The sequence below is a fragment of the Ananas comosus genome, linkage group 21 (assembly GCF_001540865.1).
Source record: "Ananas comosus cultivar F153 linkage group 21, ASM154086v1, whole genome shotgun sequence".
NCBI classification, from domain to species: Eukaryota; Viridiplantae; Streptophyta; class Magnoliopsida; order Poales; family Bromeliaceae; genus Ananas; species Ananas comosus.
The window spans coordinates 10,011,765-10,039,702 of NC_033641.1; the positions used below are offsets into that span (position 1 = coordinate 10,011,765).

General features: G+C 35.6%; 4 protein-coding genes across 4 annotated transcripts; 1 reads left to right on the plus strand and 3 right to left on the minus strand.

Annotated features, from left to right (window-relative positions):
* Nucleotides 2,987–6,689, minus strand: LOC109726850 (myristoylated alanine-rich C-kinase substrate-like). The gene is made up of 2 exons (XM_020256667.1): nucleotides 6,315–6,689; nucleotides 2,987–3,694 (listed from the first exon to the last, which is right to left on the minus strand). Exons 1-2 carry the CDS (start codon nucleotides 6,519–6,521, stop codon nucleotides 3,395–3,397), a joined length of 507 nt encoding a protein of 168 aa, XP_020112256.1. The 5' UTR covers nucleotides 6,522–6,689; the 3' UTR covers nucleotides 2,987–3,394.
* On the minus strand, nucleotides 10,055–21,257 carry LOC109726488 (exocyst complex component SEC5A-like). The gene is given in 22 exon segments (XM_020256088.1): nucleotides 10,055–10,291; nucleotides 11,128–11,334; nucleotides 11,662–11,811; nucleotides 12,338–12,394; nucleotides 12,479–12,556; nucleotides 12,876–12,969; nucleotides 13,312–13,549; nucleotides 13,633–13,748; nucleotides 14,277–14,487; nucleotides 14,578–14,704; nucleotides 14,826–14,981; nucleotides 15,430–15,612; nucleotides 16,145–16,282; nucleotides 16,384–16,458; nucleotides 16,666–16,770; nucleotides 16,959–17,117; nucleotides 17,218–17,345; nucleotides 17,518–17,712; nucleotides 18,644–18,741; nucleotides 19,135–19,286; nucleotides 20,836–21,087; nucleotides 21,090–21,257. Coding segments are annotated over 22 exon segments (3,324 nt in total).
* On the minus strand, nucleotides 23,745–24,563 carry LOC109726545 (histone H3.2). Its single transcript, XM_020256187.1, has one exon. The coding sequence runs from the start codon at nucleotides 24,472–24,474 to the stop codon at nucleotides 24,064–24,066; it is 411 nt and encodes a 136-aa protein (XP_020111776.1). The 5' UTR covers nucleotides 24,475–24,563; the 3' UTR covers nucleotides 23,745–24,063.
* On the plus strand, nucleotides 25,065–27,920 carry LOC109726546 (cytochrome b-c1 complex subunit 6-like). The gene is made up of 5 exons (XM_020256188.1): nucleotides 25,065–25,225; nucleotides 25,357–25,396; nucleotides 26,708–26,792; nucleotides 27,308–27,397; nucleotides 27,557–27,920. Coding segments are annotated over exons 2-5 (210 nt in total). The 5' UTR covers nucleotides 25,065–25,225; nucleotides 25,357–25,394; the 3' UTR covers nucleotides 27,590–27,920.

Here is a 27,938-nt window from a genome sequence, read left to right on the forward strand (position 1 = left end):
GAGGGATAGATAATAGGAACGAAAGGTAAAATTGCATTATTAGTCCCTAAACTTTAACTAAACTGTAATGTTAGTCCTCAATCTTAAACTCGCGACTAAAAAGTATAATAGTTTTTTTAAAAAATTCATTTGAGTCCCTAAACTTTTAATTGCGTAATTTTCCTATTGGTTCTTATCTTGTGAAAAAAAAAATAATAATAAATTGTAGTAGTAGCTTCTGAAATTAAATTCAAAATTTTATTTTCGTCTTCAAAATTCTAAATTTGACACTCTGAAGCTAAAATTTTTATCAATATTTTATAATTTTACCTAGTAGTATAAAAAAAAGATAAATTGCTCTTCTAGTTCCCAAACTTAAAGTCCAGTTTTATTTTAGTCCTCGAGCTTCTAAATTCGGTACTATGAATGTTCAACATATTTCTAATTAAAAATTGTTACTTACACTTAGTTTATCGGTATATCCATACATTATAAATTTTTGGAAAAACTTCAAATACCCCCATGTGGTTTCGCATTTTCTCACTTTAGTACCATATAGTTTAAAGTGTATCAAGTTAGTATCCTGCGATTTCACACTTTCTTACTTTAATACCCTATGGTTTTATTTTTGTATCAAATTAGTACCTTGTGGTTTTAATCTTATTTTTTTATTATCCGTTTCAGGGTATATAATTTAACAAAATATTAAACCACGGGGTACTAAAGTGAGAAAGTGCGAAACCACGGGATACTAACTTGATATACTTGAAACCACAAGGTACTAAAGTAAGAAAGTGCAAAACCACAGGGTACTAACTTGATACACTTAAAACCATAAAATACTAAAGTGAGAAAGTGCGAAACCACAAGGGGGTATTTGTAGTTTCCCCTAAACTTTTTAAAATATTTATGCATTACCATATATCTACTGCGCTTTAATGTCACCTCGTATTTTAATAAATTCAATTTAAATTATCCATTAAGCTAAAATATTGCTTATATTAGAAATCAATCTATTCAAATTAAGTAGCAAATTATTTAGTTTTTTAATCTAAATCATATAGTCTAGTGATCTAGATAGCAATCAACTATTCGAAACAGTGAATATAACAACGACCCATTTACTACTTACAAAATATAAAATTATCCATGATTTAAAAGAGGGATTTCCATTTTAATAGTAGTAAATTGTTTAATTAATCTCCTAATTGGAACAAATCCCACTTTAAATCTCATTTTGATGTAACAGCATCTCTGCTAAGAGCATCTTTTACATATCTAAATAAGAAGAGATAAAAGGTACTTAAAAAAAATAAAAATACAATATCTCTGTCAATTACTTCCATAGCTTAAGAAATGATAAAAACAAAAAAATGGCTAAATTACAAAAAAAAATCTGTAAATGACCTTTTTTTTTTACTTTTTTTTTTTCATGACTTTTAAAAATTTACATTTCAGCCCTTTAAAATTTCAAAAATATTTGGCTAAATTACAGAAAACTTTCATGTCAATATTCATTTTTTTACTTTTTCTCATGTCATTCAAAAAATCTATACTTTATTTAAAAAATAAATAAAAAATATTCGAGGTACTATATTACTTATATAGTATCTCAAACTTGAACATGATATTTGATATTTATCTCTTATGAATTTCTTACATAAGATTGTACTAATATTTCAATTAAGACCATCAAATCAATTAGTTATTTTTCAATCTTTAAATTTACTATTTTAAAATCATCCATGCACTTTTTTTTTTTTACTTATTTATTTCTTTTTAAAGTAAGTGATTTGATGGTCTAGATAGGGGGAAAAAGAAATTAGAAAAAGCGTACTGAGAATTTCAGATAAAAATATCAAACTCAAAAGTTAGAAAGATAAAGTAAAAAAATCTTCAAGTACAATTCATTTTTTTTAGTAGATATTTTATGAACTAAAAAAAATTAAAACTTTTGCAATTCCAAATTAAAACTTTTAAAAAGAGGGAAATAAAAAAGGGTTTAGATATATAGAGCTTTTTCTCACGGCGCTTTTTTTTTCTTAAAAAAAAAAAAACTACTGCGAACTCTGTCGAGGTGCCACGTGGCTTAAAAGCAATGCCACTTGGAGATTCCACGGAGCGGCATCTGTAGCTCTACACGTGGCGGATTTTTGCAGTGGGGCCCGCGCTTTATCCAGCTGGACGTGGAGTCAACAAAAAAAAAAAAAAAAAAAAAAAAAAAAAAAAAAATATATATATATATATATATATATATATATATATTAGAGTGTTTTGATAAAGAGAAAACTTCAAAAACCCTTCCTGTGGTTTCGTAGTTTCTCACTTTGCCGCCCTGTGGTTTAAAATGTATCAAATTGTCCTCCTGTGGTTTCGTTTTTATCTTTTCGATAGCTTTTTTATTAATATATCATTAAATTATATACAAAAAACTTCAGATACCCATCTAGATTTATCAAATATTCACTTTAGTATCCTTTAATTTTAACTTTATCACTGATTTTAAAAAAAAATAATGAAATTGATAAGAAAAAGAGAAAAAAAAATCCCAGGAGGGCAAATTGATACATTTTTAACCACATAGGGGTAAAATGAGAAACTACAAAACCACAGGGGGAATTTTTGAAGTTTTCCCTTTGATAAATAGAAAAATCTATACTACAAGCTTAATCTCAGTTTTTCTTTTTTTTTTGATTTTTTTTTTGAATTTTATGATTTGAATACTTTATGAGTATTTAAATAATTTTAGTCAACTAAATAGAATCGTGGTGTACGAAAATATAAATGAAACAGCGCACACGAAGATGTTTTTCTCCTAGATATAAATTTTGACATTTTAAAAAATTTGAGATCTCAAACGTTAAACTTGAGAGCTCGAGGACCAAAATAAAATACAAGTAAAAGTTCGGAGACCATTAGCGAAATTTACCATTTTAGTTCAAAAGAATCAACTCAAAATTTCTATCTTAATTGAGCTCCCAAAAAAAAAATAAAAAAATCACTCATATGCACGAATAGATTTTTGGAGAATAAATAAGCCATAATTTCACATTCATCAAACTGAATAAGTTAAAATACAACACATAATACACTAAAAAATATGTAAAAAAAAAAATACAACGAATAACGTACAAATACGGCAATATCATTGTTCACAATTACGTCCACTCAAAACTTAGCAAGAAGAGAATAGTAAGTTCACTTCGATTCATTCGCCGTATCATTTTCGCGGGAATTGATATTGCCAGAACTCTCTTAGTATTCACAGAACAGATACATATTATCGAGAAAAACTTTTGATCTTCTTGTTCCGCGAATGCCAAAAAAGTATTCTGACAATATCAACTCCGATATTTCAATCCCAAACCCCTAATAAATTTCTCAACCAGTGGGATTCTGAACAAAAGGAGGACTATTAAGCATCAGCCTCCTTTTCTGGGGCAGCAGCTTCTGCTTCTTCCTTAACAGTGTGAGCAGCTGCTGCTGCTGATTGATCAGAACCCAGAAGCTGCTGCTCTTCTTTTACCGCGGCTTCGGATACTTCTTGCACGGATTTCGCTGCGTCAGCCGCCTCGGCTTCTGGTTTGGGTTCTTCTACGGCTTGTTCTTCGGTTTTAGGTTCCACCGCTTCTTTTGTTTCAACTTGCGGGGGTGTTACGGATTCCTCTATAACGTTCTTTTCGGTTTCCACGGGTGCAGTGCTCTCTTCTTCATTCTACAAAAAGCGTAAAAGCTTCAATGTATGTAACATTGTTCGAGTTTGTGAATGGCGACGACAATGAAGAAATATGCATACTATCAATCAGAGCAGCGGATAAACTTGGATTTAAATCTAAACCAAAGTTTGACGTAAGACGATGAGTAAGTGAAAGCTCGGGACGCAGTCGCAGTAACGGAATAGTACAGAGACTATACAGACATTTCACCCAAGAGAAACAAGTTAAACCATAGTTTGACATGAATGCTAAGTGTGTTGCGTACAGCGAAAAAGTAACAAAAATTGATTGTTTTTAATCAAGTGGAGCAGAAGGCGAAGTAGCCCTTAAAGGAAGCACATATTAAAAAGCAGGTGGGCAAAGATGGTTGGGCTTTTAGCACACAATTAGGCCGATAAAAGGCAATGAAGAGCTGGATACAAGGCATTATTAAACCCACAAAAGCATGCGACAAAAAAGGAACTCCTCAAGTACTACTGCATCTAAAAGAAAAATAAAAAAATATATATATATAGAACTCTCTCTCTCTCTCTCTCTATATATGTATATATATATGCTATCTTAATACCCAAGCTAAAGCAGGCAAATTCTTTATAACTCCAAATGGTCACTTCTAATAAGTAGGGCCTGTGTATACTAATTAATCTGCCCCACAGGTATAGAAATATTGAATTACACTAGTAACTAATGTTGAGCTAATTAACAAAACACTGTAAGAACTGTTGCGCCGTTGCATCGTAGTAAATGAGCAATTATCTTCTGAGGAAAGTAGTGTTCAGATGGGTTGATAAATACAACACCTGAAGCTTTTGAAACAAATACAAACTTCACAATTTTCAATAGTCATGTTAGCATAAATAATATGGAGGTCTTCAATTGATTCAAGCATGCAGTTCAGGGGACCGCATAAATTTGCCAGCACACAAACAACTCATAGAAGACGCTTCATGGAGAGCCCAAAGCAATTCCCTCGAAACTGATGGTCTCTAATTATTCGAAATTAAAGTATGGACTAAAAGAAGTAAATTTATTCCTCATTCAAGTGGCAAGCAAACAATATTATTATTGATAGGGTTGGAATAGGACGGCCAAAAGCAACAAAGCTAAGTTAGCTGGCTACTACTAAGGGTAATGAACAAAACCTTGACGGGGACCGTCCCTAATATAAGACCGTGTAATACATCGTCATCGTATTATTGGCAAAGATCTCAAAACAGTATGAATGATGGATCATTTAGACTCACATTAAGATGGTCCCAACCAAATATTTGTTCATGTCTAGCCAGGGGATCCTATGGAAATGTATAATGGGTGTTGATATTGGGTTTCAAATGCACCTCTCTAATGTATAAGTATTCAAAAGAAATATAATGTGTCTAACTCATCGTAAATACAAGTGGGTCCAGAACGACCTGCCGTTTTGTGTGACAACAAACCATGTTTCTGGCTGCGTTCGCAATTGAGACTCTAACAACCCATGTTAGCTATACTTGACATATGTGGCTCATCTTCTCCTATACATTGTCAATAAACTACGCACTACTGCTACCATTACTGTTAGATCGTTGGCGCTAACCATTAATTCTAAAAGCTCGAATTGTTAGAAATACACAACCAATTCACTTAAAGCGTACAAACACAATACCCACGGGTCTCGATTGTGACTCGACCCAATCAACCTCATGCTACTTCGATCAAGATCGATCCCACCCAGCCTTACACTATTTCGAACGTGACTTAGTCCAACTTGGCCCTTGCCACATGGCAGAATGCTAGTCCATTTAAACCAACAATTACAACTACACTCTCTCCCTCCCCCCTTCTCACTCTCTCTCTTCACCATTCTCTTTCTCTTGCTCCTAGGGATAGTTCATAACCCAATTATAATTTCCACCAAACCCAGATCCCATAAAAGAAGTATTTTTTACTATACATTCTTCTTCGTAATTAAAATATTCTTAATTTTGTGATTGGCCAGCTACCTCTTACATATGCCAAAGCATTAAATTATACGATTGATTTCGGCATATGGAGACAAGTTTTTACTTTAGTTTTTGACCCTTAAATTTCTTTTTCCAACTGAGTATACTACGCATTTTCTTATTTTAAGTCTCTTCAATCAAATAGCTCATTAAATCAGATGAAAATGACCACAATGGGAATAACTCCAGAGACATTAAGAATCTGATGAAAATTTTAGAATACAAGTTATTTTTTTTAGAAGAAAAAAGATTGGAAATCAAATAATAAATTGTCTCTGTTTTAAAAAAAAAAAAAAATCCTCCATTAACAAAGCGGATCGCCATTTGTTCTTCGCTCACTCATGCCGTAAAATTAAGAGCCTATATTTTGCAAACAAATTTGTCGAACAGTTCATGTAATTAAACGCAACACTATCGAAGTACAAATCCAAAATATGAAGCAAGCTCAATGGCGAATATAAATATAATTGTTTCACACTATTTAACACTCCATGCAAACAAATTTGACAAATTTGAGACTAAGTACACGATCTCGCTTCGCCGTCACCATCTAAAATCATCACCAGCTTTGCATATACCATAACACCATTTACAGCAAAATTAACGGGGAGGAGATCAACTAGGAACCAGAGCTCACCTCCTTGAACAAGATCCCGAGCGATCTACGGCGATTCTCCTCCGTCGCCTCGGCTCCAGTCGACTCCTCCTCCTCCTCCTTCCCCGTTTTCTTCTCCCCCTCCTCCTCCGGCCCCGGCCCCGGCGCCGGCGAGGGCTTCTCCTCCGGCCGCGGCGCCTCCCCCTCCGCCCCCGCGAGGTCCCTCGGCTTCGTCGCGCACCCTCCCATTGCTCCTCTCCCTCCCTCTCTCTCTCTCTCTCTCTCTCTCTTAGGGTTGGGGATCGAGGGTTCGGGGAATTTGGGGAGGTGGATTTTATAGAGGAGGCGCTGCTTCGCTTTTGCTCCGTTTCGAACGTTCCGTTTCTGTGGCAGCGCATATTACGGTGTTCTCTCTCTCTCTCTCTCTCTCTCATTTTTGTTTTTTTTTTTTTTAAATTGTATAATTTTATTATTATATTTTGATATGTGGAATATGAGTGTTAAATAATTTTATTTTTGAATGTTATCTTTTAATATGTGTATTAATTAATTTAATCTACCCAGCTCTGAATTCTCCATCACAAACAAATGACAAATATTGCTAATATTTTTCGCAACATATTATGTATTTGGCGAAATATTTATTTTTAAAAATGACTATAAAAAAACTACATTTTTATCGGTTCTTGAACATAAGATAAGATACACAAAAAAAAAATTAACAAATTTGTAGAAATTAGACGTGAAGAGAATTAACCCATGCATTAATCACGTAACCAGAAGTAGGAAAATAATTACAGGGGGGGCCCAGCTTATTATAATATGTGTTTATTTATTTATATTTACCCCACAAAAAGGTTAAGATTGGATGTAATAATAAAAGTTTTGGAGATTCTTTTTTTTTTTTTTTTGGGGGGGGACATGGAGGGACGTTTAAACTGTTGGGGGAGGAACGAGTTGTGAGTGGTTTGGTGATCCAGTAACAACTTGGAAATTTCCCAAGATGGGTTGTCCTTTTCGTTACTAGTTTAGAATCACCTATTATAATAATAATAATAATAATAATAATAAGAAAAATTTTCAAAAAACTTTTCTGTAGTTTCGTAGTTTTTTACTTTACTCCTATGTGGTTTAAAATATATCAAATTGCCCTCCTATAATTTTTTTTTTCTCTTTTCTTATCAATTTTATTTTATTTTTTTTTTAAATCAGTGATAAAGTTAATTTAAAGGGTACTAAAGTGAATATTTGATGAATCTAGATGGATATCTCAAGTTTTTTGTATATTATTTAATGAAATATTAACAAAAAAGCTACCGAGAAGATAAAAACGAAACCACAAGGGGACAATTTGATACATTTTAAACCACAAGAGAGTAAAGTGAGAAACTACGAAACCACGAAGGGATTTTTAAAGTTTTCCATAATAATAATAATAATAATAATAATAATAATAATAATTAAGGAGCTGGGGTGATTTTCGAACCAAAATTTGCTGGGCATCGTCCCCAAGCTATTTAGTTTGGGGATAATGTAGATGGACGCCACGCGGCCCATCCGACGGCGGCCCATGGAAGGAATAAAAAAAAAATAGAACGATACTCTATGTTTTTAGAGAGAGAGAGAGAGAGAGAGAGTAGCTAAAGAGAGAGGAGGGTGACTGTTGGGTTGGATGGGCCATGTGATGCCTATTCGTATCGTTCCCAAACTAATTGTTTAGGTACGGTGCCCAGCAAATTTTTGTTCGTATCTTTGGGGACCCTCGCTTGGATTCTTTGGGAAAGGGGTGTTTGGGTTTTCCAAAATATCATGAATAACAACTCTATATTTTAAGATGGAAATTATAAAAAATAAATTTGTTGTAGTTTTTTTATTTTAAAAAAACAGTTTGTAAAATATAGATGAGACTTTTCTATAAGATGTAGAAAAAAATATTCTTAAAAGAACTACCACTTGGAAAATTAGATAGACAGCCAAAAGATTATTTTATTTTCTTATTTTTTTTCGGAGCACCAAACAATCCCTAAAAATTTCTGATTTTTTCTTTTTTGTTATTTTCAGTTTCGAAGTTGGCTCTCTAAACATTACTTTCTTAGGTTTCGTTTGGGATTGCGGGAAAATTACGATACGTGCGGTAAGAAACGACGATAGAAAATTACCTTATTTATTTCCGTACATAATATTGTTCAGTATATTGCGGTTAGTTGGTTACGATATATTTTCTGCGTTCCCATCGGAGAACGCAGAAGTATATTCTAAGCCTCAATACCAAACTAAGACTTCGTTTGGGATTGCGGAGAGATTACATTACGTACGGTGCGAAAGTACGTTGGAAAAATATTCTGTTTGTTTTCGTAAGTAATATTGCGTTCCACATATCGCGATGAGTTGGTTACCATATATTTTCTGCGGTCCCACCGAAAAATGCAGAAGCATATCCCTATATGCTTTTTTCTCAACTCCATTTTATCTATCAGCGTTAGATAGGTCTCAATACCAAACTAAACCTAAGCCTTAGGCTTAGCCTTAGGCTGCGTTTGGGATTGCGGGGAGATTGCGCTACGTGCAGTGAGAAACGACGATGAAAAAATACCTGGTTTGTTTCCGTATTAGTCGGTTACGCTATATTTTCTGCGGTGCTATCGGAGAACGCAGAAGCATATCTTTTCTCAACTCCATTCTATCTAATAGCGTTAGATAGACCTCAATACCAAACTAAGCCTTAGTATTAAGATTTATCTAACGCTATTAGATAGAATAGAATTGAGAAAAAGTATATAAGAATATGCTTCTGCGGTCCCATCGGAAAACACAGAAAATATATCATAACCGCAATATACGAAACACAATATTACGTACGAAAATAGAAACAAACAGGATATTTTTCCATCGTTGTTTCTCACTGCACATAACACAATCTTCCCGCAATCCGAAAAGAAGCCTTAATCCACCCTTCCCACTGTTTTCTTATTTTAATTTAGTTACTTTTGAATCCAATGAAGCAACAAATAATAAATAGTTTCTATGCTGCCGATCAGTTTTTTACATGAGGCCCACGAATAAATATAATTATATTTTTCCACAGAAAAGCTAAAAACGATTGCTGTGTACATCACGATTCACGTGTAACAAAAAACCACCTTAAGAATTTTGGATACACGTTTCCACATGCAGGTGGAAGAAGAACAATTGAAGGACAAATATTTAATTTAAAAAAAAAGGAAAAAATGAACAATAAATGATAGGTTCAGTTCCGATTAAAAACTTTTTTTTTTTTACATATGCAAAAAAATGTCACCACAAAAGGATCTGTGTAGACGAAGTTAAAAAAAAATAAAAGAAAAGAAAGGAAAACCATATCACTTTCACCTATTTATTTGTCCTAAAACCACTACATAATAGTTAAGATAACCAACTCGGAAGATGCATTGAAAACTATAGCATACAAGCAATGCCTTTCCAAATAACAGATGAGTTTTCCGGCGCAGAAAATAAAGTATTAGACAATAAATCATTACAAATTTTCCAGCACAGAGCCTGAGCTCGGTGTGTGCGAAAACTATATCACCAAAAGTTTCTTAACACGAAAATATACAAGTAGACGGCCTCTGCGGCTTTTCGACTCATATGAACATCTTATAACAACACACAAAGAATGGCCCAAAATTCATAGCGAAATATACAGGAAAGAAGGAACTAGCAATCACAATAACAGGACAACATACAACTAGATGCGCAAAACTAATCAAAAGGGGGCATATTTCTGAGTCCGGTTTATGAACTTACCTTCTTCTTCGGGATACTACGGGAGAACTTATACCGGTCTGCTGCTTCCTGAAGCTCGGGGAGGAAACCGTTCCTTGGAACGAAGAGTAAACCGCTGGTTTTGGGGCAGGGGGTGGCGGTGCTGGCGCTACAGCTGTTGGCTGAAGTGACGACTCCATGAAGCATGCTATGTTCAGACGCGTCCTCTCTAACTCCCCTTCGAGTAGATCATTGCTGTATTGCTGGGCAAGTGCCTGGAAAGAGAAAATGAGCATGAGTATTTAAATAATTAGGGAAAATGTATGGATAGGCCTTGCACTTTTGCAACATTGCAGCTTTAGTTCGTGAACTGGTCACTTAAACATTGTAGCACTTGAACTCGCACTATTCACACTTCTCACCTCTGACTCCCTCAAGTAATCAACAGTCGACGAGTCATGAGCTCTACACACTACACATCCCATATAATGAAAATTTTGCCTCTTTTCATGAGAACTTGGTACAGACGTAAAATGGTCATCTTACAGGATGGGTCAAGGGGTTAAATGTAAAACACATGACTTAACAGATGTTGGATGACGTAGAGAGGAATGGATGCAACTGCAATATGTAGGATAGTTCAGGTATTGAATTGATTAAGTTGAAAGTTCGGGAATTAGGTTGCAACAGCGCCTAAGTAGTACTTATTGCACATTTTACCCATCTAGAAACAGCATAGTTCTCCTTACACCGAAGCCAACTATAGAGCATTTTGAAATGGCTATCAGAACTTTGAACTTCTTGACTGTGCTACCAAACATTTCATTAATTTTGATTTCAGAAAAATGTGTCAAGTCCTGTCAGAACTTAAAATTGTTCTGTCAGAAACCTACATAATATTCTGTTAGTCACAATCTGTTAAAATGTTACAGACCTTTTAAGCTCTGACAGAGAGGCAGTTAAATCAAATACACCAAAAGGTTGGCAGTATAATTAGAACTTTTTAAGTTGAGAGACCCATTTCAAAATTCGTTGGAGTTCGGGTAAGGTGCATACATTTCTAGCAAATATTAAGTTGCAAGTTAATCCATTGCATGAAATAAGATCTTACAAGCAAATCATCAGGGGATACGGTCGGCTTATCATCTATTATGGCATCTTCGCTGCCACGAGTCGGACGGCGGTGGTGTCCCGGGTTCTCAGAAGACTCAGAAGCACTCTCACAAGCTTTCTCTAACAGAAGTCCTTGCAAGGACTTTAAAGCTCCGTGCGCGTCAGGTGAGAAGTATGTGTGCAGTACAGTTTCAAAATATTCAAGCTGCAGATTGGAAAGCAACAAATTCAGAAATATAACCGAGTCTGTTGAATTTCTTGATATATGGCAAGAATATGGCGTAATTTCAAGAAAATGAACAATGAATAAGTGAAAGAAAAGTATGGCTACAATAGAGCTAGCCGCCTTCAGTAATCCAAACCCATAGAAAGTCCCCAGATTTGTTAGAAAATCTGCATTTTATCCTACAGGGATGAAGTGCTAATAATTCATAAATCTAGGGGTTGTTCATAGATTTTGATCACCACAAAACTCATACAGATAAGAGAGCAATATGCATTATAACAAAAATCTACACAACATTGAGATTACCTCAAGCATGAGCTGACAGAAGCCATTGGCATCAAGCGACTTGAGATCTTTATTCTTGTTTTCGTGGAAAAGGCTGAGGAAAGTATCAATTAAGCCCTCAACTAAAATTCCTAGTGTCTTCTCCAGCAAAGGCTTGGCACCAGAATAGACCTGGATTATGAAGAGAAAAAATTTTGACATGCTTTCTAGATTGAGGATTTATTTAACAAAACAAAACACTTGGCCAGCATTAACTTGGTCAAAAATCCCACATCAGCATTGTTTCTTTGCATATTCCAACTACGCACAAAAAATAGGTATTACACATCACCCCTGAATACCTTGGTTATTTGTGTGCATGACGGAGTATCTATGCAAAAGAATTTTCAGATATATACCCATCGCAGGGCATGAATTTAGACAAATACCAACTTTGCAGTTTCACATACTTTGTAGGGTTATATGAGCAAAAAACTAACTGCACTCTTTTGTTACTAAAGATCCATACACGCCTGTTGTAGGGTTATATGAGCAAAAAACTCACGCGCCCTTTTATTACTAAAGATCCATACATGTCCATGGGTTTTGTTTATCTTTTTCAACATGAATTACTTAGCAATATTAAGAATCACAAAAGTGAGAACAAAGTTTAATGACAAAGATTTGCAACCACAAGGATAAAGATGTAAGCAAACACCTCTGCGTGCGCGGCTACAAGAATGTGCAATAAGTCAATAGTTGCATCTCGAATACCCTGCAACAGGAAGCATGATTAGCATTATTTGAATAAGCATATGTCAATATAACCAATACGATATTCTCTAACTCCAATTTTTACCTTCACTGCAGGTGCACTTCCCCACTGAATTCCAGAATCCAACAGATAGTTCAAAGCAGCATTTCTAATCAAGTTTGACTAAAAGACAAAATAATGTCAGCTACTAAGACGAAAAAAAGGAAAAAAAAAATCAATATCGTAGGAGTCAAGTGATAATGTCTAGACAATAGTTTAAGTTAGAACTGTCATTTTTCTTTCAAGTTTCTCCAAGCCCTTTTCATGCATTTTCTAGTTGATTACAGAAACATTTTACAATCATATAAAAGCTAAGAGTGGAAAACTTTTCTAGGGGTGTGGAAGTAGAGAACTGAGTGCAACTCAGAATTTCTGTATTGAAAAGAAAAACCACTATTTTTAGCTTTTCAACATCATATACTGAATCTATAATGCACCATACCTTTGCAAATGTGTAGTGTTCAAGAATTTTTTCTTCTAATGCTGAAAAAGATGAGACTAAGTCTCGCATATCAGCATTCTGTTCATCTTTATCCCTGTAAAAAGGAAAACTATACCATCAAGAGAATAGACATTGAACCGGTATTAATCTTGTGAAATGCTTTCACAAAGCTAAAACGCGAATAAGAAAGAATAACCTTTGCACCGCACACAGTTAATTGCTATATATCTTTGATGAAACTGCAAATTTTAAATAAGTTTCGAGTGCAAAAATTTACTGCCTTCTTTTCATATTTGTGACTCAGAAATGAAGACTTGGATGAACAGAGACATTTTTTCCATTTAGGTAAGTTATGAAGGGGAGGAAAGATAAAAAGAATGAACTAACAATAAAGACATCATCAGAGCAGGACAACTTAGATACAGCAATGACCAACCTATACTGCAGCCATATGTGCTTGTACTCGTTATACAAGCCATGAGAAAGTTCATCTTTGCAAAAACCAATGTTACTCAAAACAATTAATAGCTTTTTATGGGCAGCAGCAGCACCACCACCACCAACTTGGAAAGCAGAAGATTCCCTATCCAGATGTAGATACCCATTTTGCAAGTGATTATTTTCCTTAATTGATCTACTTTGAGATAGTTCACCTCCAAAACGTTCGAGATAACCTACGAGGAAAAGAATTGCTTAGAAAAGAGGTAATGCAATAACTGTGAAAGACCTAGTTACTACTGTGTCAGTAAGTAATTACCTGCAAAATCAAGGAAAGAGTTGAGAAATGCAAGTCTAACTGATTCTTGAATTTCATGTAGTTGTTCCGGAGCATCATATGACTTTGATGCTTCACTCCTCAAATTCTGAATCAAACTAGATAAAGAAATAATTTGCACATCAAGATCTTTTAAGTCAGAGTATTTGCCATAGAGTGAAAGAATTAATTGGTAGCCTGCTAGTTTACTAAGAGATAATACTATTTTGGATTTTTATCTAACTTTTGAACAGAGCCAAATATATTGCTTGTAAATAGCAGAATTACAAGACAAGATTACCCGTTGAAAGATAGACATCTGTACTACACGCATCACAAATACTCAAATTTTTAACTAGATCATAAAATGAATATAAGCATGACACATAAGAACATTGTAATTTAAAGATCCAATGTATTGTTCCCGGAAATAAGGAAAGCTCAGAAAAGATTATGAATCAACATTTATGCACGGGTAAGACTTTCACCATGTGAAGCAACAAGGACACTATGACTTCATGGACGTAAAGAGAACAAGAGACTGTAAAATAACACAGGCATACACAGTAAAAGAGAAGAAAATAATGTACAGAAGAGAAAAATGGATAAAATACAGTTAAAATGCATAAAAAGAAGAGCCAACTTACAGATCAATCCGGTCCATAGCAGAAATTGTCATGTCCCGAAATGCCAAGGGCAAGTAAGAAATTGCATATGGAGACTTGTTTCTCTCTATCGTTGACAAAGTAATCCACATCTCATCTTTGGATATCTCCTTAGTAGTGGCTCTCATCCATGAGCAAAGTCGTAATATGTAAATCTTTGTTATTTCAAATTGGAGCGCCCGCAACGTTTTCACTGGGAAAAAAAAATCATAAAATAACACGATTGTAAGAAAAGATGTTTATGTATCAGTAAATATATGCTTTTGTGAATTGGCCAAAGTACCAGCAATTGAAGGAGAGGAATCTTTCCCTTCAAGGGCATGACATGCTTTGACTATTTCTTTTATAGCATCGCCCATGTATGAATGAAGAATGTTTAATTCTTCAAAATCACGAAATGTAATCTGGACCTGCCATTAGACAGAAAGAAATTATCTGCTTAGGAATAAGAAAAACTAAAATCAACAATGGAGTAGAAAAGGATAACTTGTAGTTTTCAAAGTAATGCATATTGAGAACATCAAGTTATACCTTCGCCTCAAATGCTGATATGGTGCCATGAACCATATTTGCAACTTCTTCGAGGGTATGATTCGAATACTTTGCCTCACCAACTTTATCGTCATTCTTATTTCCAGTCGATTTTGAGCTCGTCTCAGAATCAAGAAGCACATTTCCGGAAGTTGCCTACAGAAAAAAGGCAGTGTGAGAACATCTATATGAGCAAATTTGCTTTGACTTTTCTCATTCCAAAAGAGTCAATTTTTATATTATATATTCTTTGAGCATCTCAGACACTCCATACGCCATTACATCAACTTATCTATACCATACAAATGTTACAAACTCAGACTCAACAAACTTTTGGTCTGTCAAAAGCTTTCTGGAAGCAAACCGTTTGCCACTTGCTTCTTGAGCAGATAAATTGTTCTAGAAGCCAAGAGAAAACAGGCATTATCATATTGATAAAATAAAAAATTTTGCGAGAAGGCCATACAACGATGATGAAGATGAATCAATGCCAGAAGCTATTACTTACAGATCAGATGCATATGATCTGATTCAATTTCAAAGACGTCTTCATAGATCAATGAAAAAGTAGTAAATCCAAATAAAGATAGGTATAAATTCACACCTTTGCAAACTTTCCACTGAACACAGATAAAGCTAATCTCCAGAAGGCCGGAATATGCTGGATAACTACCGCAGTTAACCTGCGAATATAGCTACCCCTTAAAAAATCTGCTTCCTCGCCCATGAAGTTTGCAGGCTGTGGCTCCATTTGAACAGAATCACCAATAGATGAATCCATTTCCAGCTGAACAAAACAGATTCACAATTTACTAAATGTCCGAGTGAAAAAAGGGAATGGTAAAAGAAGTAGAGATAGTGTATACGTAACCTCACAAAATTATGTATTTACACAAAAATCCATTAAAATTAGGAATTTCACATATGCCCTTCAAAAACTTAATTTCCTACATGAATACGTTTATACTTGAAAAATGTCCCACTTCAAAAAAAGTCTTTTCCCTGTTAATTGGATGACTCTCAACTTAAAATAAGGGTGCATTTAGAGGGGTATATACAAAAAATCAGAATGTATACGTGAAAGTAGAAGAATTTTCAGGGACATATATGTAAAAGCCCTAAAAACTTACTGGCAGCAGGGCTACGGTGTGACATGACGTCCAAATAAGCAAAGGTAGAAGCAATTATCAAGCACAATATGCAACACCTTGCTATTTTCTATACTCTTTTTCTCACAGTCAGCCTTATTTATCTTTAAATAGAAAATAAGAAAATAAAGAAATTACAATAAATCCGAGCCCAAGAAATAAAGCACTTACTGATCTATTAGAATCTTGCTGGAGTTGCCTCCACCTTGCATCAGATTGAAGTTTTTCTCGGATCTGATTTTGCAGATGCTCCGTCCTTGCCTCATGATCTAACGTGCACTTTTCCAACAATAGTCTGATCCTATGATTCTGATGAAAGAAGATGATGCCAATAATACTTGGTTAAAAACCACTCAATATTAACTTATGCACAACAGACTTAAAAGATGATGAATAAATTAGCTGTATACCTGTATATTAAGAAAATGCCACACAGGATCTGAGTCAGGTTCCAACTCCAACAACAGCCTAACAATGTTCTCCAGCTGAAGATGACCACATTATAGTTAACTAAGTGCGAAATCCTCAAATATAACACAGAGTAAAGTTATGTCTTAGCCTTAACATTAAAAATAACACAAAGAACTACTTCTCAAGTTGGCACATCTCGAATTCTTATTATTTTTTTATAGAACGTCAACACTGAATTATGTCTTCTCAACAAAAATGAAAAAAAAATATATTTTACTTACAAAAGCTAGGTCAAGTTGTGGATCTTCCATTGATTTATAAAGCATACCCCGGAACTCCTGCATTACTTTTTCCACCTCTTCAAGGACACGTTTCAGTATGCCAACCTGCAAGTTTTTTAAAGCAACATAAACAGACTGACTAGAACAGAACAAGAATATGTACAACAGTGATAATCAATCCAGAATCACAAGACTGTTCGAGTCCTCAAAAGAGCATAAACTAACAAGGGGGACTAGCGGGCATGCATAAATTTAGAGTGCAAATAGAAAACAGACTAGTGAAATTGACGTACATGAGAAGGAAGAACAATGGACTTTGCTTTCCGGTATTCTCTAACAGCTAAATCATATTCTCCTTTTCTGATGCTCCCACGAATTAAACTGGGTAGATTAAATAGTGTTCGGAACCTCTGAAGCATTCCTTGAACAGATCTAATTTTCTCAGCTTGAACCTGAATTATCAAGTTTAGCACACTTAGCCAGCTATTATTTAACTGCACTATTTACAAGTTAGAAACTTAGCTTTTCCTAGACAAGTAATAAATCCTCTACCTGCCTCTCAAACAAAGGCTGAAATGCACGATTAGCCACAGCACTGATTTTTTGTGTGACTTCATACAAGTGAGCGGTGCCTGCACCCTCCGGGTCTTCCTCTATCAGCCTCAATTTTGATTCAATATCTACAAGATCACATAGAGAGCTTCTTACAGAATACGAAAGGAAATGCTATGTAATATGAACCCAGGGAAACACAGTTATCAACCAGCAATGGAAATTTATCGTAAATTACAAATATTGAAAGCATCAGGCAGGCCCAGAAAAATAATTGCAAGAAAGCTTAGTAAAACATACCATCAATTGTCGTTTTGCAAGAAACAAAGCAATCGAAATTCTCTTTCACTAGTTGTTTTTTCTGCTGTGTCCTTCCTTTTAGATCAGTCTTCAGAGTAAGAGCACCGGATTCTAAATCAGCAGCGGTCGTCTCTTGGTGGACCCGTGAAAGGAAAACCTTGGGATCAAAATTTGGAGAAGAGTATATTACTTTCTCTGCAAAAGTAAATTGAACTCCAATGAAAAATCATGAAGACCAATTTGAAATCATAGAACGAATGACTTAGTGACCAGTTAGATAAGAGCATAACACCTGACAAAGTCAAATAAACATGTCATGTTCATTTGCAGTAGAAAAAATAATGGTTAGATATCACGGGGACTAGAACCATTTTGAAACTGATCGATTCCAGAGGGCCTCAAAAAAGGCCAAAAGAAACAATAAAACAACATGTAAATTGCCAAGTCTAATAAACTGAGCACACCCTCAAATTCTTTTCAAAATTTTCTGTGGTCACAACTGACAGAGTATCACTTTGCCATCCTTCATGGGGACACAAAAAATGTCAACTGCTGTAGATTAGACAGCAGAATTTAATAGCAAAAGACTTGTAAAATGGCAAACAGAGGTCAACCAAAACAATATAAGCCTGATGAGTCCAAGAAGAATATGTAATATGCAAAATCACTACAGTACCGCAGAGAACAACTGATTATTTTATTACTGGTGAGAAACAAAGTAACAAGGGTAAGAAAGAAGAAGTGGAGAACATTATTGTTGTTAAAACTGTTGAAACGACATTAAAGCATCTCAAAAAGAAAAATAGCAGACTAATGCAAACAATAGACATAGAAGAATCCTTTCTCCAAAAAAAAAAAAAAAAGAGGAAAAAAAGGACATAAAAGAATCATTCACTCTCATATATACAACTACATGACTTGCAACTTCAAATCATTAGCAGTAACATTTAATTTGAATGAATTCTCTGGAAACAAGTCCAAGGTGTGATATTTACTCAATACTTGGCGACGTTGAGAAAAAACCAAAAAATGTGCCACAATGACCATGTGAACATGATAAATAAGGAGCCTTAAAGCAAAAAAAAAAAAGACTGAAGAGAGCTGATTAGAATCAAATCCAGCATACCTCTTGTAGCGGGATCCAAAGCATCTGACTTCTCTCGTGATATTGGAGAGCTCACTGAAGCATCAGTGATTAGTCTCAAGGACTTGTTATCTATCACCCTGTAAGCATAATAAGGATGTTTTAACAAAGAAGAAGAATGAGAACAACCTAAAAATAGTTGCAGATAATATAGAGTTGAATTACTTCAATAAATTTTTTAAAAAATTCACAATCGAAATTCATATGATAAAGGTCAAAGACGATGAAACGATAGATATGGAAAATAAACAACACATCGATGAAATTCTTATTAGCATGAATTAGAACCAAATATCAAAAGTCAGGAGAAAGGGCATGAAAGGAAAAGACAAATGAGCTTTTGTTGAATATATGAATGAACATACAAAAGTAATGTAGAAAATAAAGTAAATTTGACAATGAAATATAATAGCTGAAAGTTTAATAAATAGGGGAAGCCAAAGCAAGAGGCTAGCAGCCATAGATCATATTACCCTAGTCCAAGTGGATCTAAGACTTCCACCCCTCTAGGCAAAGACTGTATATTAGTGAGACCCTTGCGACCCAGGGCTGCTGTTTTCGGCTCGAGGACTTGAGCAACATGTGCTGCCCTTGTATCACGCATTTCTCGAACTCTGCGAGCGAGCTGAAGATAGGAATAATGAAAGAAAATAAAATTTGTTCATTTCTAAGTAGGGAAAAAACCAGGTACAAGAATTAAGAGTTATGAATTTATAAGAAAAGTTGAGCAGGGGAAATGGAAAGAGGCTCCAAACAATATTATATGTAGGATAAAACATTAAATAGCTACTTGAGAACATTAATATGTTAAGATGGCACATAGAAGAGAATGAATAACACATTCCATTTTTCTAGATATAAGACTCACATGGGAAATTATAATTGGTCTTGCATAGGTCGCCCAAAGTTTCTACGAGAAACACATAAAGTAAAGCCCAGTTATGGTTGTTACTGCTGCAGACTCTGTTCCAGTATCTACCTAAGTAGGCATCTCACCAATAACACTACACTAGCTTCAACAGACTCATTGTGAGTTTTAGCTGCTGAGACAAAGGATCTTAAATCCTTACAAATGATAGAAAATCAAATCAACTAGACCAGTTTTACTATACGATAAATGCTTAATATTATCACAAGTTCTAAACACGAAAATTGAATATGCTTCAATATGGCACTAGATATATTTTCCTTCCACCATTCATCAACAATTTCTTACATCAACAAAATTTTAAGCCATAGGGTTCATAAGTCCTTATTGTTTCCTTCCCATCCTTCTGCATTACTGAACTACGTGCTAGTGCTCTTATTGCTGAAGCCATCTTCTAAATAGCACTGCAAGCTCCAGAAAGGCATTCAAAACTCTGGCACCTGACACTCGAGTGTCTTTAAGCTTGTTCACGCAATTAGCTTTATCAGGTGGATTTCGGTTAAAATATCGAATAGCGCCAACTCGTTGTTAGCACTATATTTTTAACAATAGGTTGCCAAAATGAGTGTTCACACTGTTAAACGCGATATAAAGCATAAGTATATAGGCACTAAACTTCAAGATTTTGCTACATCATCTACCGGATGATCGACTTGTCTCAAAATTTATTTTCATAACGGTCCAGGCATTTATTCATTCTACTATCCTGGAGAATCCAAATTAGCTGAAATTTGATTGGAAAACATCTAGAACTATCAAGATCAAGATAGACATTTGACCTTAAATTGAAGACCCCAATCTTCTATTTACAACATTGTTCGATCTTCACCATACACTTGAAGCACTTGAATATAATTTTCCAAAATCATGAAATTTGCAGCATTGACTGCCAATTTGATTGGCCTATCATCGAACATCTTGAGGCTGGCTATCAACAGTACTGTAACCACAGTTGCATTTTTTGTAGATCACTTTTAACTACATCTACTTCACCTTTTCCATCATTTTGTTTTTTCCCCGTAAAATGATCGTTTCCATTTTATATGCAGCTTAAAAGGCTTACGATCTAGCTAAATAAAAACGTTGACAGGCAAAAGACAAATAGAGCAACCTAATAAATGAAAACGTTGAAATCAGAGGAATTGTACTGGATATATCTGCGTTTAAACAAATTAGGGGCTAAAATCAGCAGAAACCGTAAGAGAAAAGTAACTTCGGAGCGAAATTGAAACAGAAATGTTCCAACCTCGGCCTCATCGACCTTCTTCCAGCTCCTCGGCTCGTCATCATCCCACCCGAGATCCCCGTCGTCCGTGGACCCCCTCCGATCCCCTCCCGCGGCCCGATTCCGCGGCGGCGGCGGCGCCCGATCCTTAGACGCATCCTCGTCCCCGGACGAGATGCTCAGCAATTCGACCTCGGAATCGTCGTCGTCGTCGGCGCCGCCGCGGCTCGGGTTCCTCGCCTTCGCCGGGGCCGGATTGGGCCTGGCGGCGGCCCTAGGGTTAGCGCTCGGACCGCGGCGGTCCCTCCCGGAGGCTGGACGAGGTTGACGACGGGCCTCGCCGACGCCCTGGGGGGCTTCTGGTAGCTGAGATCGCGCTCCGCTTGCTCCCTAAGCGCGATCTGGAGAAGCTCGTCCTCGTCAATGTCGCTACCGCTCGACATCGCTCGCTACTTCTTCTCCCTCTTCTCTCTCTCTCTCTCTCCCTCTCTCTCTCTATATTTTTGTTTTTGTTTTTGTTTTTTTATGCGAGCTCAGATCTGATGGGGGAGGAAGAAGACGATTAGAAATGGAAAAGAAGAAGAAGGGTCGGGTCGGTTTTATACGGTGGCTCGGCGTGGTTCGACCCGGTACGCGGAGCGGACAGGGTGGAGCCGGGGCGGTTTGAGTTGGGTTCTAGCTTAACGGGTTACGGGTCTATACTTGGCTGATTAAAATGTGGACCCTACCTAAGGACGTGTTTGGTTCGGTGTGCAACGTGAAGTTATGACTTCGCCCGCTATTAAGGACTCGTTTGTTTAACCGAAGCTTAACTTTAGATTGAAGTAAAGTGTAGATAAAAATTATTTTCTTTTTACTGTTTGTTTTATATAGTTATGTAAAAGTGAAGTTTTTTTTAGCTCTAATATTTATTTAGTAGAAAGTGAATAATGAAAAAGTATAATTTATATATATATGAATAATAAATAATAAATTATAATATAATAAATAAAAATAATATAATTATATTTCTATATAATTTAAAAAAATTAATATAAAATAACTAAATTATTTTTTTACACACAAATTATAGAAAAAATTTCAAATACCACTATGTGATTTTGTACTTTTTTATTTTAGTATCATGTAGTTTAAAATGTATAAATTTAATACTCCGTCGTTTTATTTTTCTTTTTCTATTATTCCATCCACTATTTTTTTCGTTAAATTAATGACAAAGTTAAAATAAAAAGATACAGTGAGAAAAATATAAAAAAAAATAAAATAATAAAATGGATAACACTAGTTATATTTAAGTATATTTAATTAATTTAAAATATAATAAAAATTTGTTAATTAAGTTTTAATATGTTCTTTCTTTTAGTTATTTAAAATATGATAAAAATTGATTAGTTGTATTATTTTCTTATTTTATGATTTTATTGTTGCATTATTATAATTTAGAGTAAATTTCAAATACTACTCTTGTGATTTCGAATATTCTCACTTTAGCACTCTGCATTTTAAAGTGTATCAATTTAATACCACGTGTTTTTTTTTTTTTTGTCAGCTACTTTGTTAACATTTCGTTAAATTATTATATATAGAAAACTTCAGATATCCTAGCTATTTCAAATAACTCAAATTTCAAAATCAAACAGTATACATGATCGTTTACAGCCGGAAACAATTTAATCCTCTCCATTTTCAGCCAAACAAACAAACCCATTGCTTCCACACTATTCGCCTAATTCATTTTTGCGTAATGAACGAAGCAGGTAACTCGCTATCTTTTCTTAAAAAAAAAAGAAAAAAAAATGAAATTTAAATTAAAATAAATTTACAGGTAAATTAAATTTTGAGTAAAAAATTATTTCTTTTATATTGTTAGTATGTATAATTTTAGAACTAAAATTTTTCACTTCTGATGCTTGTTTGGCAAAAAAAAACTGAACGAATCAAAGTTAGAGATATGAAAAACAAATTAATATTGCTTTTTTTTTTATTGAGCTTGGCCTAGAGTGAGTGGAAGTCAATTATATTATTTCAAAAAAAATTAAATTTCAACCAAAGGCAAACAATAAAAATAAATGCTTACAATTAAACATCACTTCATTCCTCTCCACATTTGTAAAACTAACACAAACCGTGTGGCCTAAGCTCACAACACCATATTTCTGCAACAATTTTGTAATTCATCTAATTTTATCCCAACCAACCACACTTATTCATAATCAAACACAAAAAAAATAAAAAATAAAAAACAAAAGTTTTATTACAAAATAATTGAAAATATTTTCAATTATTCAAAAATTGAATTTTCAAAACTAAACAGTACCATAGTTTCTGATGGGAACAGCATTTCATTATAATAATAATAATAATAATTAGAAAGAGTAGTTTCAATTTTAACACTATTTTATCTCATCCCCCAATAAAAAAAAAACTATCTTAATTTAAAACTCTCGTATCTAAACTCAAAACTTTTTTTTACAAAGCTCATAATGTAAATTTAAATTAAATAAAAAAATTAATAATATTAAAAGCCTGGTATAACACAAACTATATTTTTATATTTAACAATCTCTAACCTTAAAACAAAGTCCAACAAAAACCTCAATTATCAAGGCTTAAAACTGTATCAGTTTCTTAGATTTTGAAAATTTTCATTCTTCGTTGACTCAGTCCAGGTAATAATTTTCTCCCTTTTAAACCAATCTTATCATGTTCAACATGAACAGGCAATTATTTAATTAAGCCCCAATTAAATCCAACAAAATATCAACATTAGTGAAATAGAACATCACAACGTACAATCTCCATTCTATAAACCATTCATAATGCTAAATTATAAATTATTTCCTTTGCCTCTTCCCATTTCCCTTTATAGATTCCAATAAAATTAAACCACAAAATCGGAATAAATGAATTTGCACACACACCACTGCAAATAAATGAAATTGTGCAGAGACTAGTATAAAACTTGCATTTGCATACATAATCAAATAAATGCAAGCACAAAGTTTGCAAAAACACCCATTCTGTATTTTTCCAGGGACATTCGTGCAAAAAACACACATGAAATCTCGACTAAGAGAGTAATAAGAGAGAATCCATTTTAATCCAATAATAATTCCACCGTTTTTCCATTAAGAAAACAACTCCAAACACCCGAAACCATTTCCCTCCTACATTAACACCACGAAACGAAAGAAAACAAAACCCTAACCCTAGAATCGAAGCCACCTACCGCCATTACCGACGACGATCTCAAGCTCGCTCGCCGCGGATCCTGCGGGCGAGCTGGATGTCCTTGGGCATGATGGTGACGCGCTTGGCGTGGATGGCGCAGAGGTTGGTGTCCTCGAAGAGGCCGACGAGGTAGGCCTCCGCGGCCTCCTGGAGCGCGGCGACGGCCGAGCTCTGGAAGCGGAGATCGGTCTTGAAGTCCTGCGCGATCTCGCGGACGAGGCGCTGGAACGGGAGCTTGCGGATGAGGAGCTCCGTGCTCTTCTGGTACTTGCGGATCTCGCGGAGCGCCACCGTCCCCGGCCGGAACCGGTGCGGCTTCTTCACCCCGCCCGTCGCCGGCGCCGACTTCCGCGCCGCCTTCGTCGCCAGCTGCTTCCGCGGCGCCTTCCCCCCCGTCGACTTCCTCGCCGTTTGCTTCGTTCTCGCCATTAGAGCAGGTCAGGAGAAGTAGACGATGATGCGATTAGGGTTAGGGTTAGGGTTTTGGAGGGGAAAGTGGTGTGGGTGGGAATTGGGGGAGAAGAAGGGTGGGTATTTGTAAGGAGGGGGAATGGGGAATGGCGGGGGATGAATTTTGAAAATTAGAGAAATTTGTGATATTTTGGCGCTGCGTCGAAAATTGGGAGGGAAATTTTGAGCGTTGGATTGGAATAAATCGGACGGTTGAGACGTCGTTTGAAGAGCGCACACGGATCGCTATCTCGGGCTGGTTTTGCTCTTCTATTACTTTTCTTTGGTGTTACTAGCTTCGAGAAATTGTCTTCTGAACCTGGTTCACGATGAACCCGCTAGTGTTAAGGGCAATCTTAAGGACTGAGATGGAATGGACGGCTAAGATAATGCGGTTCATAGAATGACGTGGTGCACTTGGGGTTAGAATGAAATTTCCTTTAGGTTTAGCCCAACCCAATCCAATATATGGGCCGGCCCATTTAAGCATCAAATTTGTTGGGCCGATCCAAATGTAGACCCAAAAGCCCATGATCAAAACAACAGATTCAACGGTTGAGATCGAAAGCAACCACCCCCCGAAATTTCGCCGAGCGCCTCCACGATCGGAACCATCTAGCTCCTTCTAGGGTTCTCTCTCTCTCTCTCTCTCTCTCTCTCTCTTTCTCTCTCCCACGATAATCCCCATCTTCTATTGAGAATCCTCGCTACCCGATCCTCGTTCCCAAAGGTGAGATCTCTCGATCTGTAATCGGTGCGTTTGATTTCGATTGCTCTTCGTTTCGATCGAGTTTGACTACGAGTAGTCTATGCGAGCAATTTGATTCATTTTGAGTTGTTTTTTATAATAATTTTTTGCAGGAGGAATCAGCAAGCGTGATCTACCGCATTTGATCTTCATGTCGGTATTTTGTGTTCATCTCATGATTTGACCCTCTTACTTCGATTACAATTTACCATAATTTTTTGTTAAAGTATATGTCTTAGTATTTATTTGCAAAGAACATTTGCGGTTTTTATGCGTTTATTTGTTTATTGTCCTATGCTGTGATTGAGAGATTTGGTGAATTCAATGGAGTGTAATGGATAGTGGAATTCATTTAGTTAGATTGTGTAATGTTTTGCTAGGAAATGTTTTGAATGAAGAGTAGAGAAGGTACATTATGAACAACTGAAGGATATTGGAAATAAACCACTTATTAGATTAGATTAAGTAGATTTTGTGTTGGCCACTCATGCTCTACCTGCAGGAACTTGTCTTATTACATTATATTTCCCTGTTCCGTGTTCCTCGTTGGTTTGAGCTTGATAATTTGAATTGGGATTTTAACTTTCAAATCCTTGGTGATTTCTCAAGAATAAAAGTTTTGGAATGTTACTATTTGGCGTTACCTATAATATCAATGATCATGTTAGAGACTGCAGGCTCGATACAAAAAGGAAGTGAATTTTACACTTAGGATGGACCCTCATAAGGACATCTGAAACAGGCTGAATTAATTGAAGGGCCATTTAAAATCTGCATCTTTTTCTTTTCTTTTCTTTTTATTTTTGGCTAAAAGTGTAATGAAAGATGGAAATTGTACTGCCAGCAATTGACTTGACAGTCTCATCTCTCTTGAATCGAAAGATAATCTCTACTTTTAGATGATTTTGGACTTGTTTTGGTGGGCATACTAGGTCCAAAAGGGACAGTGTTTTTGAGCCAAGTGTGAACTAAAGCTGTTAGTGGCCTTTGATCGAGATTCGAGAATTCGGGATTTAATGTTTCACTTTGTTTAGTTTCTCACTTTGGGGATTTAAGTTCAGATGGGTCTTAAGTAGTGACCCTTGGTTTGGCGAGCCACGAGTGCCAGGTAACATAAGGTTGTGTGACACATTGAGGTGACTTCATCCCATGTCTAATTTGATTAATGGAAATGATGGTTGTGACTGCCATCTAAGATCCCTATTAATCTCCCTTTGCTATTTATCTACCATCAAAATGTATTGGCAATTTTATGTGATTTTCTTGTCTTGGCAACCCTTTATCTACTTGCCAAGTGATTATTGAAATTAGAATTTGATTTGAACATGTTGCCTTCCATCTTTCGGTGATTGGCCACGCTACCCAGGGATTCAATTTCTGTCTTTGATTTGGAGCATCCCTATATACTTTTAAGCTTATAGTTTATGCTCTTATCTTGCTGTGCTATGCTATATTGCACATCAGGGCGGATGAGGAAGTAGTTGATCCAAAGTTGTATCTGGAGGAGCGGTGCAAGCCAAAATGTGTAAAACCATTGTATGAGTACCGGGTAATGTGCCGAATCTTCTTTCCAATCAATTATCAGCCTAACTGCTTTAATATATATTGATTTAATTACATGTCCTCGCATACTTCTTGGTTATATGTATAGCACTAATCAATAACCATGATTATCCAATTCTTGTCTGATTTTTTTAAAAAAAAAGTTTTTAAAATTACTGGGCTCAGCAGCAGTTCCATCTCTTAAAACTTCATATGTTCCTTGGGCTGTGAATTAACTTATTGTAAAATGTATGGATAGTCCTTGCACTATCTTGATATAACAGCTTAGCCTCTCATCTGACAGCTCCAAATTCCATCATGCCGGTGAACATTCATAAACACACTCCTCCAACTTAGGTTACTAATTTGTTTTCTTGAAATCCTTTGCATATTTTGGCTTAAATATTTGACATTCAAAAGGAAGTTAGTTCTACTTCCTGTTTAGTTATTGACCTTTTAGTTTTTTATCTTATTGTCATCTTTATGTTGAATTATTCGGTTTTGGTTTTTCATGATACACAGGAATGTGTTAAGAGAGTCGAAAACGATGACACTGGGCACAAGCATTGTACCGGCCAGTACTTCGATTACTGGAGATGCATAGATAAATGTGTGAGTACTCTCTCTCTCTCTCTCTCTCTCTCTCTTTTGCACGCATGCGTGGTCACAACGTTTCTTGCCTGATATTTTCCACTGGGAGTTTGGACAGAAAACTATTTGTCATTCCTGGTGCTTCTGAAATTGATCTAAAATTTTCTCATTTGAATGTAGGTTGCTGTGAAGCTATTTGAAAAACTAAAATGAAGATGAGTTGCTATTTTTGGTGAGTGGTATTCTGTTTTGTTCGCACTCTTTTATCTGTCAACTCAATAAAATCCTTCTGATGACTTGCCACATGAGCAAATTCATGTTCAAAGTGTTGAATATGTAACAAAAGATTTTTCCTGCCTGATAACTCTCCATATTAATGCTGTTAAGTTTTGATTTTTCCTCCCGACGGCAACACTGATGGACGACCATTAAGGTCTCTCTTTCCCTATCTCCATGTGGAAACATAGCCACTAGAACTGTGGATTGTGGATTAGTGGAATGATTCTCATTTTATGATCGCACTTTACTAAAATTGATTGTTTAATTTTACTGTCTGCTGATG

Bases quoted from the DNA above. Each gene is read 5' to 3' on its own strand.
- LOC109726850 (XM_020256667.1), bottom strand. From the start codon at position 6,521: ATGGGAGGGTGCGCGACGAAGCCGAGGGACCTCGCGGGGGCGGAGGGG. The intron at 3,695-6,314 runs GTGAGCTCTGGT...CGCTTTTTGTAG, and splicing joins TCGGGATCTTGTTCAAGGAG to AATGAAGAAGAGAGCACTGC.
- LOC109726545 (XM_020256187.1), bottom strand. From the start codon at position 24,474: ATGGCGAGAACGAAGCAAACGGCGAGGAAGTCGACGGGGGGGAAGGCG.
- LOC109726546 (XM_020256188.1), top strand. The intron at 26,793-27,307 runs GTAATGTGCCGA...CATGATACACAG, and splicing joins AACCATTGTATGAGTACCGG to GAATGTGTTAAGAGAGTCGA. The intron at 27,398-27,556 runs GTGAGTACTCTC...ATTTGAATGTAG, and splicing joins GGAGATGCATAGATAAATGT to GTTGCTGTGAAGCTATTTGA.